Genomic DNA, 16,115 nt, shown 5'->3' with positions numbered 1-16,115 from the left:
AATTGTATAATAATTAAATCATCTGGATTTTATATGTCGTTCGCTATTCACAATAAAAGCTCAGATTGGTGGCAAGACACGTGTTAGTTCTTGCGGTACATGAATGCGCCGTCTCCAAATGCACCCATTGTTCGTGACCACTTGGCCAAAAACTTACTCAAATAGCTCCCCAGCCACTGTATTCAACTGATTAAACTATGTGCGAATTTGGGCATTATGGGTCATTATTTTGAGTCCTTTATCGAAATAGTTGTTTGAATTTGAGGTGCCCGCGTAAAGAAATGTTTCGGCAAGTTGTATGCATTTTGACATAAGTGAACTTCGGTCCTATCCATTTTTATTAAACGAAATTAATACCTACTCCAAATACTTTTATTTCATTATATAATATTAGGAATGAAAATAAAATTTTAGTTTCCTTCTTCTGCCAAGTACAGCGACTGATTTTGCCGCCCTTCACACACAGGATACTAAGAAACCCTTTATTTACACCAATATTTTGTTTGATAGTTTTGAATAAAAGTGACTTTTTACCTATAAAGCAAGCGTTATCAAGCGTTATCAAAATACTTAAAATTATAAATTATGGAAAGCTAATTAATTTCCAAAGAGTATTCTGACGGCTTGTGTCTGGGTTGTTGTTGTTGTTGTTGCAGTGGTTGAATATATCCACTGGAATACTCCTAATAAGTGACCAGCACCGTTTTACTACCACTGTCTCGTGTGATGATGTCTTTTTTTTTCAAGTCAGATCCATTTAGAGAAGTCCAAGTATAACAGCAAATCCTTTATCTCGATGTCTGAAATCTCATTAATTTGCTGTAGGAAGGGCTTACTGAAGGAGCGGAGTCGTGCCCTAGCTAGCCCCGGACATTCACATAAATAGTGGAAAAGACTTTCCTTCGCCCCTTCCGCTTGACAGCTTCTGGAGATGGGATTGGAGGAGAGGTTGAGTCTGGCTGCATGATCCTCTACTTTCCAATGATCTGTAAGGGTTGCAGTGATGCGTGAGATGCTTGGCCGAGAACATCCTAACAGCAAGATAGTGTGAAACAATGGATGTTTTTAATGTGTTCAGTGGAGTGGAGACTGCCACCGCTTGTGCTAAGTCTAGTGTCGAACCTTTTCTTGCTAGTTCATCCGCTATATCTCATTACCTCGTTTGTTCCTATAACCGGGATTCCATATCAGAGTTATTTCAAGCCAATGACTAAGCAATTCCAGCTCTTCTCTACACTGTAAGACCATTTTGGATAAAATGGAGTTGGAGTCTAAGGCCATTATAGCTGCTTGACTGTCTGGGTACTATTCGTTCGGCTATGTATTCGAAAAGGATTGGGGAAATTAAACATCAAATTGTAAAAAAGGTTTTTTCCAGGCCACGTAAAATTTCTATTGTAATAAGCTTGAAATATTTGCCTTTGCTCCAGATAGGAGTTAAAGGAACCATTATACCCATGTATATTGAAATATTTCTTTGTAAGATTTTGTTCACCGAATTTATTGGAAGAAAAGAAATTATATGGAAAAAAGAAAATTAATGAAGAAAAGTGTCACCGGAGCTCCTTCGTAGTATATAAAATCAGGTTCATTATTAAACTCTATGCATGAAATTGTTATAAATTATAATAAATTAACGCAATAATAGAGTTTGATTTTTGTTGAAACTATCCTCATCCTGTGAAATTAGTTAAAATTTTTGCATCTTAACTTAGGTGGCAAGGCCATTCAAATATTCTTTCTTTTGAATACTTTTCGTTTGACCTTCACACCCTAATATATAATTTAATTTTCGAACTGGTTTCTATTTTTCTTTTAACAATAAATATCACGAGGGTCAATAATAAATGACCCACGGCATTCACTGGTGAGGGAACTAGAAAAGTCGGGTCTAGAATGAATGAAAACAGAACTAGGTCCTTTATTAATCACGGTCGACGCTCCATTAGCACCATAGTTGATACCAGCACCGGGCACGACCTAAGACTTAGACCACGTAATTAGCTGCTGGGCGACGAATTTGAGCGGCGTGTGGCTCACAGGTCCCAGGACCGCGTGGGTACTTCAATAGTGCTTCTATGTTTTTATTTTGTCAAGAGAGTTGCTACTTTTCAATTGTTCGCCCTCGACACACTTCATCGGCCGAATCAGTTTATTGTCATTAAGTCTCTAAACTCATAATAATCTCAAAATTTTTTAAGACAGTTTCGAATAGTTTAATAATTTAAAGAACTTTTCTGGGATTTGTTTTGAAAGCTACCAAGTTTTACAAGTATTTGTGACCATCCATGCCATAGGTTTTAATTCTCAAAAATCAAAAGTGGCGACATAAACCTTTGACGTTGCCAAATGTGAGTGTGTATGTATGCATGTATTTTTATATCTTTTTATGTATGTGTGCATGCTTGTAAGCTCAACCATTTTGTGCAGGTGTAAGATTCTTTTATATTTTAAAACGGCATTTTAAGAGCATCATGAAAAAAGAACAGATTTGGCTGCATTTGAAAATTCATGGAAAACATCGCAGCCACAGAACTTTTCGTGCTCAAGGATGGAAGAAGTGCTGGTACATGCATATGCATGTATGTATTGTAAACAAATGAATCTGGCAAAAGAATTTACACTCTCTTCCACTTTTTTCGCACTCAACAACTACGAACAAAAAAAAAGAAATGAAACGAAAATATGAATAAAATACAAATAAAAATGAGAAACATCTACACACAATAAAGGTATGTATGTTGCGCCACTCGCCGACACTGAAATTAATGCATATTTCATACACAGACAAGCGACAATAAACAAAACAAGAACAACGATGGCTACAACAGAATCGTGATGGCGGTGCAGCGGCAGCGGCACAGTATCTGACGTACGAGCACAACAACAAAGGCGACATCAACAATTAAAGAAGAACAGACAAGGACTCAACGCCCCTCACCGCCCACGTCACCACCGTTGCGGAGCTAGTCGGGACAGGTGCGCTCATACGAAGCCATTCTCGCCGCGCTACGCTGTGGTGGTACGAGGCGAGCCGAGGCGCATTGAGCACAATTGCACTGACAACATTGCGCGACGGCCACCAGAGGATCAAGGTGTGATTTAAAAAAAGGAGAATAAACAAAAACAATAACACGAAATTGTGCACAATAAAATAAGTGAGTGGTGAAAAAAATGCTGAGCCAAAAGCGAGCTGGTGAATCACTGCCGAAAAAATAATGTATAAGCTGAGCGAATTCAGGAAGCTGCGACGTCTGTGCTGTAAGTAAAGCGCTTGGTCTAGGTGTCGGTGTCGGTGATATGGTGAATTGGAGTGTTGATAAACATTCAAGTGCAGCCGTGCTGTGCAACGCGAGTGTTTGGCGAGAGACCCAATGATGGAAATACTATCCAGATAAACACACATACATACACACATTCATACATACATACATTCATACATACATACACATCTCCACACGCATACATAAGTCCTAAAAGCAACAACAATCACGCGTGCAGACAGGTATGATGTACTCGTACAAGATATGAAGTGTTGGCATGTGGTGGGGTGTGTGCGCTTCGGAAGTGTTTGTATTGTAAACAACATCCGCTGTGTGAAAGTGGAATTAAAAGTAGGAGTTAAGCATTTAAATAAATGGAAATGTAACACCGAAAACCGAGTACGAAAAACGGCAACAGTAGCAAAAGTGGAAAAAAGCACGCTCCAGCGCGTCAATGGATGAGTACTAAAATGATTGCTTGCGGTCGCAGCCAAAAAATTGCCACTGACGTTGAGGCATTTAACACATCCAGGCTACATTACTGGCCCTAGTCATGTGGGTTTGCACGTAATTACCGTTAACTGGATGTGGGCTCGATCAATACTGTAAACAGGAAACAGCGAACGATATGAAAAACGTTTTCTGTTAGCCCAATCAGGCTATGCTAAGCTCAGAGCCCATTCTGTGCAGTTTTGAGATCTAAGCAATCCAGTGAATTTTTCAGCTCTGGTTGGTTAAAGTGGTGATTCTTCCAAAGTCTAATAAGCGCTTCCGCACCATTTTGTTGGCACATCCTCCAACTTGTTTTTTACTTGCTCAACAAATGGAGGGACCTACAGTTTTAAGCCGACTCCGAACGTCAGATGGTTTTTATGAGGAACTTTTTCATGGCAGAAATACTCGGAGGCTTGCCATTGTCTTGCACGGAGATTCGAGCCTGTGCACTTCGACTACGGCGGCGTCCCTATGCGCAGTGGAAAAATTAATTATTGAGTAATGAAGGAAACGTTTTTACTACACATCATGACATACGAGTACCATATATGAATGGTGATAATCCTCATAAGGTCTACCATATTATTTGTGTTGTTGTTACACTCCAACTCTAACTTCATCAGTTACCTTATAGATTTTATTCATATACTGGCAGAAGCCTCTCCTCAAGTGCGTTCAGCAAGGGCCGAGTGGAGATGGATTTGACTTCGCTTAGAGTTCTCAATTAGCTCTCGCATGATTGAAATGATATTCTGGTGTTCCTACCCTAAGTCGATTAAATGACTGTAAATCTAATCCAGCAGGAAGTGTTCAAGTGTGATACATAGATTGAAATCCCTATTTCAACTTTCTATTTATTTGAAATTTTAAAATTTATGTATCTCAGCTTCACTTAAGGGGATTCATGCAGTTTCTTTCTTCTTCTTGACTGGCGCGATAACCGCTTAAATGATTTTGGCTGAGTTTAACAGAGCGCGCTAGTCGTTCTTTTATCCTGCTAACTGGCACCAGTTGGAAACACCAAGTGAAGCTAAATCCTTTTACAGCTCATTGTTCCACCTCCTACGATACTCGCCGTCGCCAACGTGCGTGCAAAAGTCTAAATTGCAATTGATTTTTTTTTGTATAATGTATGCCTTCAAGAATATCGTGTAAAATTTTTTAATTGAAATTCAGAGCCTTATACATAAGATCTACAGTCTGAGACCGAGACCAATCTATGCGTGCATCATCCTTCATTAGCAGAATCTTTCAACGCCTTTTTATTGAAATCTGAAACCTTTTGAAATTGGCTTGACGTCTCTTTTAAGAACTAATCGACCGAGTTGGATCAAAATTGATACGAAATTTTACTAGTAAGCGAGAACTGTGTCTTTCGTGTCTTAGACCAATAGAAACTTTACAAAAACTACGCCCATAAGAAACTCATACCTGGCGATGTACATTACAAAAATCATTCAACATGGCCGTACACTCTTTTTTGCCCTAAAAATTATCGCTCCTTTTGGAATATTGGATTCACGTCGACATTTCCAGTTTAAGAACATCGCAAATGGGTATGTGGACGCAAATAACTTATAATCGCGATCGATTGTGCTCGAAACCTCTACCAGAAATTACCGCAATCGATATGCTAAAATTTGATTTAATATCTCTAAATTTGTGAATAAAAGAAATACACTTATATAGTGATGGGAAGCATGTATTGATTCGATCACGAGCCACCTGCTTATTTTGATAGAGCAACATAGGAAAATTAAAATATTCCTTAGTCTTATTTCTCAGTAAAAAGCAAGTATCTCCTTTCAGAATTCCCGAAAATTAACAAGTTTTTGAAATTTGCGTTTAAACACTCACCGCACTGCTTTCAAATCGCCGCTAATAGATGAACTTGGCGATGGTTTGGAACTAAGATCTAATGGTTGTTCACCGGTGGCATCACTGGGACTGGGTGAATCCTTGAGTGGCGGACTAACAGCGGCGGCCGATGTCTCTGAGGTAGTTGGTGTCGCCGAGTTTGTTTGTTGTTGCTGTTGCTGGGGCTGATGTTGCTGCTGCTGCTGTTGCTGGTGTTGCTGCTGTTGTTGTTGCTGATGCTGTTGTTGATGTGTCGGTAGTTGATGTGGCTGTTGTTGTTGTTGCTGTTGTTGTTGCATCAATTGTAGCCAATTGAAGTCTGTGTGAATAATAGAAACAATTTGATTTCACGAACATCTTCGAAAATTCGAAAGCATCACCTTATGCTGCGTTCACACTTACTTGGATAACCAGAAATTACTGCTAATTGCGCTGCCATCGAATCCATTGAAGTCATGTTCGCTGGCAAATCTACTAAACGTGTCGTTAACAGCTTGTTCCAGTCGATGCGATTGTTATTATTATTGTTGTTGTTGTTGTTAGTGCTGCTGTTATTGTTATGTATTAATGGGTTCACTACAGCCGCAGTTGTTGTACTGTTCACCAAATTCACATGTGATGATTCATTTGAATCGCTATCGGTCTCAAGCTGCTTCATTTGTTTATTTATTTTAATTAAAAGAAAAAAACGAAAACACGAAAATTGCGTATATCAGTAAAAATGTAAAAATAATTAAAAAGTGAATGTGTAGTTTTCCTTGTTCGAATAATTTTTAAATTATCTGCAGCGTACTTCCCACTTACTGGGCAGTGATTTGATAATTGCAAATATTACGAAAAGGGGTTGAGGTGAATTTGCTCAAGACAGCCTACAGCTTAATCATTTCACCACAAATCAGTTCGTACCAAATAAAAATAAAAGCATTTTTTTTATTTTAAAATTATAAATGAAACTGGCGCAATTCGTTAAAAATACGCGTATTTCTTGATATGGCACAGTTTGGTTGAGGAGATAATTTTTTGTCCATCCTGGGTAAAATAAAAACTAAAATGTTTTTTTATGGAAACCGATTACAAGTGGGTTGCTAAACTATCTGTTTTTCAGAAAATTCCATAGAAATTTTTTATACAATTACAAGTAATTTTTGAAGCTTTAGATTTGTACTAAAGTTTGATGGAAGATTTAATGGAGTCTCAGGTGTTACTCAAATTTGATAAGAATTGAGCCGAAATTAATAAATGGTCATCAGTATCATTCAAGAACGATGGCCCAAATTGTCTAAACCTAATGACATGCCACGCAGGACAGTGACAGGGAAGAAGTTTGACAGACGCTTCCTTCTCCTCAGTCTTGCAGCTGCGGCGATAGTTGAAATGAGGTATGTTTGAGCAAGACGACCTAGGAGACAATGGCCTGTGATCAAAGCAAGTAACATCGAGGCGATTTCTCTTGACCGATTAAGTAGCTCCTTTTAGCACCTGACGCCCCATTTCGCCCAAATTCTTTTTACACCTGTCTCTCTACTCGTGTTGACTGAAGTGACAATGCTACTTCTACCACGCAGTTTGTTGGTTGTAGGATATTTAGCATCACTAAGATTTATTTTTAATAAAAATTTCAAAACTTCAAAAGCTTATGCGGCGGATATTTCAAAGCCGGGTAATTATCGACCAGATACTCACAATACGCCAAGTCTTGGAAAAGCACCCATAATAGGAGAATCGGTTTAAACCTCCATTCGACAGCACAAAAAGAAGTTGCCTACATGCCGCGATGCCTGAATTTGGTATCCCCGCACAATTAACACGGCTACGCAAAATGACGTTGCTCAATACCAGCAACGCCTTCAGAATTGAGAAGAACATCTTCGAGCCATTTAGTATAAAATTGATATTGATACCATCGGCCTTAACAACCAAGCTGTTCGTTCTGTCTCCTCCAAACTAGATAACGAAGCAAAGCGAATGGGTCTGGTAGTGAACGAGTACAAATCGAAGTAACTCCTGTCATCAAAAAAACAGTAGGCGCAGTCACGTATCGGAACCTACGTCACTGGTTATAATTTCGAAGTTATAAGAAACTTAATTTATGTAGGAACCATCATTAACATCGATAACAATGTCAGTCTTGATATCTTGCTGACAAGTGCTGCTTTGAACTAAGTAGGCAATCGAGCAGAAAAGTCCTCACTCGACGATAGTTTTGTTGGTCGCAGCATGACCGTCCTATCTTATGTCGCAGAAACTTGGACGATGACAATATCGAATCAGGCGTGGTAGACCTGCCGGTGGTAGCTGAGGAACAGAAAGGCGTCCTCTGCATTGGAAAGATCTGGTGGAGAAGGACTGATATGTACAATTGGCGCCCGTTGGCTTGAGAAAGAAACGATTGGCGCGCTTTGTTAAATTCGGCCAAAATCGCTTAAGCGGTTATCGTACCAATTAATCAGAAGTAACGGTTGTAGAAACTTTGATTTCCGAATTTCTTGTCGCAAATGGTAAAAAATGTTGCTACTGAGCTTTAAAAGCTAGAAAGTTGGAGGAAGAAATACCCGCTTATTTAAATCTAAATAAATCTTCTCTAAATCTATTATAAAATTGGTATTATCGAAAGTAATGAAAAATACGGGCGGCCGTAGTGAGCTATGCAGAAAACGCGGGACAAAATTTAGGTTCTTTAAATTTAAAATGTGTAGTATCGCAAATAATGAGATCTGCTTCTACTCAGCTTCTATAACATCTGTCTACAATATGAAAGCTCTAAAGCTCCAACTCAACTCAAAGTCTTAGAAGAATATCACAAATGTAAATGTAAAGGAGTATTGAGAATCCAATGGATTGCGTTTTAAGCCAACCAGGCACCAACCTTGTGACCGTGCTCCACTGGATCGCCGCCGGCGGCGGACACAACTGGGCCCGCCGACTCGGCTACTAGTTCGCCCTTCGCGTTCACCGTGAGTAATCTGCCGTCCACGCAAAAATAACACTTCTCATTCGGTTTCCAATCTACCGGCTCGGTGGTGGGCGCACGTGGCACCTCTGGCGCTTTTGTAGCTGGCGAAGATGTACGCTTTGACGGTGGTGATGTAGGTACAAGCAGGCTTTTCTCTGTGGCACTTACGCTTGTGATGCTTGCTTGCGTTATTGTGTGTGATGAATTTGTTACTTTTGTTGTAAATGTTGATGTGTTGTTGTTGCCGCAAATTTTGTTGTTATTTAATGCTAAACTACTATTACTATTATTGTGGTGAAGTTGGTTGTGATTTTGTGATGTTGTAATGTTATCTAAAAAAAAAGTTAAGAATAAAAATAAATGAAAAACTACTCAATTTCAGTTTGTTTCTAGAAAATTGTATAAGCCGAAGAAACAAACAAAAATGGTTTATAAAACTACCAGCTCTTTCTAATTATTAGGTAATAAATAACCGACCATTGACGTAGTTTCGTCTGTCGCAAAAGTCGCAAGAGTCACGAGAATAACAGAAGCAGACATCCCTGCATTTTGATGCTAACACCTTTTGCTATTTCTTACAGGCAAACTCAGAATGATTGAAGATGCAACTACATTCTCACCTGCAACAGGTTGCCCCTCCTTCCTTTCTTTAGCCGCTGCAATTTCTACGCAATCGTGTGACGGCGTATTTCCTTTGTATTGTTGTTGTTGCTGTTGCTGTTCGGCACCCGTTTCGCCTTGGACTGTGCGATCGTGGTGTTGCTCGTGTTGATAGCTGTAATTGCTGTTGTTGCCCGTTGCGGTGCCGTTGGCCTTGCCGTATGACGAAGTCTTCACGCTCTTGGCGTCTGCTAGATCGCTGATCAATTTTTGCTGCTGTAAATTTGAAATTTTCTGTTCCTCTACACGCTGATCGTGCTGATGATCGTTTGGCGTTGATCTGTGCTCTGTGGATGTTTGTTGTTCTACTGAGTTTTGTGTGGCTGCTGAGGTCGCTGTTGTACTGGCGGCAGCTGTTGCTGCTGCTGCTGTTGCTGGTGGTAATTCTGCTGTTGCTGCTGTCTCGGCTGGCGATTGTACGGTGTGATTTGTATGGTTGCGCGTAGTTAATGGCTCTTGATATTGCTTCCATTTCATGCGTTCCATCAACTCCTCAGCGATCCGTTCTAAGCCTGAAAGTGAAAAGTTCACAAACGAATGTAAAGAATTGATTAAAATTTGCAGAATTACATTACTAAAGTTCGTTATAATTAAAAGTTGTGCGCGAAAAAAACAAGAAAAAGGAGAAAGAAAATAGAGAAAATACCATTATTTATGGTATCTCAAGTCATTGACATGCCAGGTGAAAGAAATGCGAAAACTTGCCACAAAAATATGTTCCTTGCCTACACATACATATTATATAATATGATACAACAAATCCAACGACCGACATAAATTAGCAATATGTAAAATGCAAAGTTCAGTTATACAAATTTTCCATCCCTTATTTGGCGCGACTCTTCTCTGCTATAGGTCCACGTACGCAATGGCGAAATTTTTTTCAGTCTAAAAAATTTCATTCAATGTAGCGCTTACGTGTAGCCCTGAGTCAATTTGTGTATTCCCACTAAGCGTGTGACGTTTGCAATCTGTTTGCAATCCCAAATAAAATAAATATAATAACACAAAATAGAGTCAGAACAAATACTTCGTGAAACGCATAAAAAATTCAATAGCAAAATGCCCAACTATTAAATCGACAAAACTAACATAAATTTTCTCAATCGAATGCAATGTGCGGCCTGCATACAAAGCAGAATCGTTGGCGACGAAAAGAGTGACAAATAACAATAAAAAGAAGTAAAAAGAAAAAATGTTCACCAATGAAATAAAATTATCGAGCTGGCACCCTAAGTCAATAGCTACATGGATGAACTGCAAATTTTCGCAAATTAACACGTACAAAAATAATTAGTAAGTACGTACAATAAGAAAGATGTCAGAGAAAAGGCAGCCCGTGTTGTGGTGCTTGCCTTTACTTTGGACTACGCCACGCCCGACAGATTGACACACCCCAAATTAATAGGCCAGCTTTCTTATATCTAAATACAGCTGTGAACATGAAAGTAACGCTAGTAATAGCGAAATATTATATGAACTAAGTTTTTTCTCGTGGTTTCCATAAAAAATGCCACACTGTTCCCAGGTTATAAAACTTAAGTAGAGACCCTCGTATTAGTGTTGCCAAAGCTAGAGCTTGGTGTAGACAAGAGCAAGTAAAAATGGCAAATAATGCTTGAAATATATATAGGTATATACAATTTTTGGTTTTTGGCCGGGCGAGGATCGCCCTATTTGCCGCAAACGTCTTGATGTTTCTCCAGAAAGGGAGAGGCCTACGGACTTCGAATGGTAGGTGGTTAATTATGAGGAGATTTTTCATGGCAGAAACACACTTGTAGGTTTGCCAGTGTCTGCCTAGGAGCTACCGCCATAAGGAAATATTTTTTTATATTATTTGGTGTTTCCTGCCCGGATTTCAAACTAGTACACTTCCAAATGGCCTTAAGAGATAGTGGAAAGACGATGCAACGATTCGCTTATTAATAAAGATCTAGCGGTTTCGTTGGCTGGATCATGTCGTTCGAGTGGATACAAATGCTCCGACTCTGAAGTATTCGATACCAGCTGGTGGTAGAAGGAAAAGAGGAAGGTCTTTTTGGCGTTGGAAATATCAGGTGAAGAGTGACTTGACTTCCTTCGGTGTGCCCAACTGGCGCCAGTTAGGATAAGAAAGAAACGACTGGCGCGCTGTGTTAAACTCGATCAGAATCGAGAAATAAAACTTTAGGTGGAAAAAGCCGAATTTGATGCATTTTTTACTAAGTATTCACAGTTCCCATGTTCCAAGTATGGGTGGAACACCGCAAAATATTGATAACTCCATGAAAACTAGGAGCACCAGGTGCAAATATTGGAATTGTGTGGCAAGAAATTTAACTCCTTTTAGTATAGTTGTTTTTCGATATGAATGATAGATCGCCAAGTTTGACCATCGAGAGGAACTTCGACTGTCAGATCACCGGGTACTCGGCAGCAAAATTTTGCCCGCTCATTTCACACGCATTCTCCCACTCGTCTAATCAGTTGTTGTTCAAATGGCGGATACTGTGTTGCTTTTTTTTCAATATCACCAACACAATCTCAGTTTTTTTGTAAACAAACCGCTGTCATGACTCTGGTAACGTTAGGCAATCAATTCTAACGAATTCTGAATCCTTTTCACCATGATTTTTCAACATTCTGGGTTCCCACTTTCAAATCAAATTCGGACTGCCTGAACGGTTAGGCGTGTCTTTAACACTCTGTGCCTTCTTGAGAGAATAATTTAAGTAAAGACCCGCAAATAGAATACGCGAAGCAACGGAAGAAAATACAAATACGACAAGCTAAGAATTTAAAGGAAGACATTACGCAAATATACATAAAAGTACACACATGGATATATATATATAAATATATATATATATAAATATATATATATATAAATATATATATAGATATGCACTACATACAAACATTTTCACCTACCGATTTATCCGCGTACTGAAGTTTTGTGCGATTCTACGAACAAAAGTGATAATTTTCCCACATAAATAATTCATAAATATAGCAAAGCCTGCCACATACAAGTTAACACATTCAAATACATATACACACATGCACTTGTGGTAGGTGAGCTGCGAGAAAGCGGCGTGGCCAGCCAGCTGGGTGCGAATGCGTAGGGACATTTTGGCCGCCATAATTGTGACCGTAGTTGCTTCAGGGATAGGTTGCGTACACTGTTGCTTTTTTTGTTATATGTGTTTAATATTGCTTTAGTTGGTTGCAGGTGGTGATATGCGAGTGTGTGTGTGTGTGGCTTGCGGAAGGGTGCAATTACACGCATATCCGCAGCGAGCGGTAGGGTAGGCTTGGTGGGAGCTCACAAATAAATTTAAATTTCAAACACGTCCCTATACTTACAAATATTTATACAATATATTTTGAAAACTATGATATGCCCCAACAATCAACGCTTTACCTCAATATTGTATTCAAGCCGGCGTGTGTCATAATAATAATAATAATAATAATAATAAGAACAATAATCATAATAGTAACAACAACAATCATAATTATAACAACAATCATAAAAGTAATATTGAAATAATAACAAAAAAGATAAATAAATAAATATATAACAACAACAATGAAAACAATGAGTAAAGATGATATTTAGTAAAGGAGTTATTAAAAAAAAAATTGGATGCCTAATTTTGCGCCACATTGTATACGCTTTAAATTCGAATATAAATTCCGTCTTTAGTTACTACTCTTATCTTTTTATGTGAAAACTGCAATCACTCTAACATTGAGGCCTTAGATCCATTTGCTTTAGGTGAGCTGACTACCAGATTTCTTGTGAGCACCAGCTGGCATGAAGGGGACAAAAATTAACAGATACTAAAAGAAAGAGAACATAAAGGGTAAATCAGGTGAACAATTTGTAAACTAAAGGGCGGACGCATGAGGGTTTCGCGAAATGATCTTGTGGCCGTAGGATTAATGAAAAACGAAGTTGAGTTAACTTACATTCGGTAGACCTTTTCGATTCGCCAAGCGCTAGCAAATGGCGAACAGATGAAGCAACTGTTATTTATATTTTGACAGCTTTGGAAAAAAGTTGCCAAAAATTATATTTGTCTGAAATCACTTAATGAGTATTAGAAAGATAGCGTTCACAGGGAATCTTTGCTGCTTCAACTTGGTACTTATGATGCTCGTGCTCTGTGAAAATCCTTTGGGTTCTTGTACTTCTCAATGTTGTTGTTGACTGTAGACTAAAAACTAACCATTTTAGAGAGTGTGGATACAACGGACAACACCAAATGAGAATTTGCAATGTTGAAGTAACAAAAGTCGCCCTTTATGGACCCGGTCTAATGAAATTCTCTTGAAGGAGAGTTGGCAGTACTGGAAATAGTGAGTTATACCAGTTTTATGAGTCAATTCAGCTCGATAATTTTGCTGTTGCTCGATAAGTGAGCAGAGCCTTTGTTGAAAAGATTTGTAGAGTTGGGCTCTTTGCAGATCGTTATTTGGCTCTGAGCAAATTTGACAGAATCAGCTGATGGGCTGACGTCGCTTGAGATGTGTTAGCAAAAAAACAGATTGTGTTAGTGATATAAGAAAAAAAATCAACCAAAGACATTTCGTTGCCGTCTGAAAAATGACTGATTGGACAAGTGTGGTGGTATCGGATTAAAGCGATACATCGGCCGGTAAAGGTGCGCTACCAATTTTGAAAATTAATCCAATATAAAAAAGAGATGCGTCTTGCGTTTGATCACATATCGCTCCAACTGTTATGTAATTACATTGGTTTTTCCTTTAAGTATTCATACGGAATTTGAATAGAAGTGAGTGTATCAATTCAATATTTTTTCGTTGAATTTGACCCTACCGTAAGACGGGCGTTTTTTTACCTAGTAATAAACCATTTTGCAAGTCAAATTGCAAAAATATTTCAGTTTTACTGCAACAAATTCTCACTTTGACTTTAATAAGTAGAATAAGAAATCCAAAGAAGTCCACATGCATATCCTGAGGCAGACTGTAATTATTCATAAAATTCCAGCAAATTAAAAATATCATAAAATCGTAGGAAATGACAGCATGATTGCAAAATGGCTGCAATTTGAGGCAAGTGCCAATCAAAGCGACGATACGCAGCAAAAATGTACAGAGGCAACATCTGAAAACAGAAAAAAGCAAAGAAAAAAAATGATGTAGAATTAAAGCAAGCAAATAATGCAGAAAAGCGAAGGAGCTGCAAAGAGGCGTGAGCGACGAGGTGGAACAAAAAAATCCTCCAAATTCCATGCATGCGTGAGCAAAATTAAAACTTGCCACACACACCACAGCAATAGTGAGGGAGGCATGCCAGCGGGAAGCACTGCAGACACACACATCAAGGAAATTATATGAAATTTGCCAGGCAACTAAATCAAAAATTAAAAACTGCAGCGGCAAAGTTGCACTTACAGTCGGTGCAACGCTGCAATGGCCAAGCCAAAACACAGATTTATGCGACGCAAGTAAAAGCAGAGCTTTTTATTTCTACTTGTTTGTATATGTGCATGTGTGTGTATAAACTGCAAAATGTTAGTTACGCATGAGGCGAATTAATGGAACGCACTGGCACACACAATCTACCCACAAACACGCACAGACTTTGCCATGCCGCTGAACCGATACGCACAAGGGGGCCAACGGTAAGTTTAGGAGGCGCAAGGTAAAAGCTTTTGTAGCCGCATTCGTACACTCCTACTTGTGCGCACTCGGCTGCAGACACAGTGCGATTTCTTTTCGAGCAGCCCGGCAAGCAAAGCACTTCGACCTCCAGCGCCCCATTCTAGCCCTACTGAGTTGCTTCTGCGAGCCATGTGGCTAGGCGTTGGCAAAGGAGACCCAACCGAAAGTTGCTTATTTGCGTTTGTTAGATTTGCAGCACTTTTTTCGTGCTACACACAGGAAGTGCAACTAATAGTCGCATTGCTGTTGCAAGTCGTAGGCCAGAAGTAGTGTTGCACGCGTAAGGGAGTGAGATTGTTGCCAAGAGGTGCGCCAATAGTGCACTTGCCCAATGCCCTGCAGCCTGCCAACCCGTCTCGCCCCATTGTCGCGTCATTCTGCTGCACGTTGTTGCCACCGCTATGCGTGTCGAGCGTGCGTGCACTTTTGGCCACGAAAAAAAGGGCACAAACCGGGTTAGTAGCGACGGCGCAACGACAGTTGCTGGCGATGGCGGCAGCGTTGATGACGCACATAATGGCGCCATATCGCAGTTAGCCACCTGCTCCTGCACTTGTTGGTATTGGTGTTGGAAGGAGTGAGTGCTGCACTGCTGTTGCAAATTCAACGTTGCACGTTGTACGTTTGGCATTTGGCGCGTTGTTTCCTTTCATTCCGGAACAAGTTGAACGTGCGAGCGGGAAAAGTTTCAAATAAAATTTAATTTTTTTTAACTTACTACGCATACATTCGCACTACATACATGATACAGCAAACATTCACGAATTGCATTCAGAGAAAATGCTGAAAAATGTAAATAAAAGGAGGAAGCCAATGCAACGACAACGACAAACAGTAGCTGCAAGAGCAAGTGTAGCTTGCAGCTGCTGCAACAACACATACAACAGCACTGCATAACATTAATGCAACTGAAATGCAAGCGGCAAGCGAACTGACTGCATTTGCAACTGCAGTTGGCAAAATCCAACAACAGCAATGCCACTCCAACCACCAGCCAAAACTGGAAATCCACCGGCAGTCGTTCGGTTGGCTCGTCTGGCAGGGCACTGTCGGGGTTAATGGCCTCCAGAGACTTTTCGAAACTCAAACTTCTCAAAAAAGCAACAAATTTTTTTTGTATGGCAACAGAAAAAATAGGAAAAAAGTGGAGGAAAACTGGCTCACGCAAACATACGCACTTTGCGTATTGAAAATGAAGTAAAACTTAA

The 16,115-nt window shown here is 39.5% G+C and overlaps 1 protein-coding gene across 1 annotated transcript in view; it reads right to left on the bottom strand.

The window, feature by feature from the left end:
• LOC128855977 (uncharacterized) overlaps positions 1-15,422 on the bottom strand; it is a 36,858-nt gene extending 21,436 nt beyond the window's left edge. Inside the window, exons 1-5 of the mRNA XM_054091291.1 lie at positions 15,125-15,422; positions 9,189-9,740; positions 8,482-8,900; positions 6,018-6,264; positions 5,616-5,934 (exon numbers count right to left, since the gene is read on the bottom strand). Of these exons, the coding sequence (XP_053947266.1) occupies positions 5,616-5,934; positions 6,018-6,264; positions 8,482-8,900; positions 9,189-9,740; positions 15,125-15,422 (1,835 nt within the window). The remainder of the gene's footprint in view (positions 1-5,615; positions 5,935-6,017; positions 6,265-8,481; positions 8,901-9,188; positions 9,741-15,124) is intronic.
• Positions 15,423-16,115: the final 693 nt, after the last annotated feature.

Source organism: Anastrepha ludens, chromosome 2 (assembly GCF_028408465.1).
Source record: "Anastrepha ludens isolate Willacy chromosome 2, idAnaLude1.1, whole genome shotgun sequence".
In the NCBI taxonomy this organism is placed as follows: Eukaryota; Metazoa; Arthropoda; class Insecta; order Diptera; family Tephritidae; genus Anastrepha; species Anastrepha ludens.
This window is presented reverse-complemented; position numbering and strand designations above follow the sequence as displayed.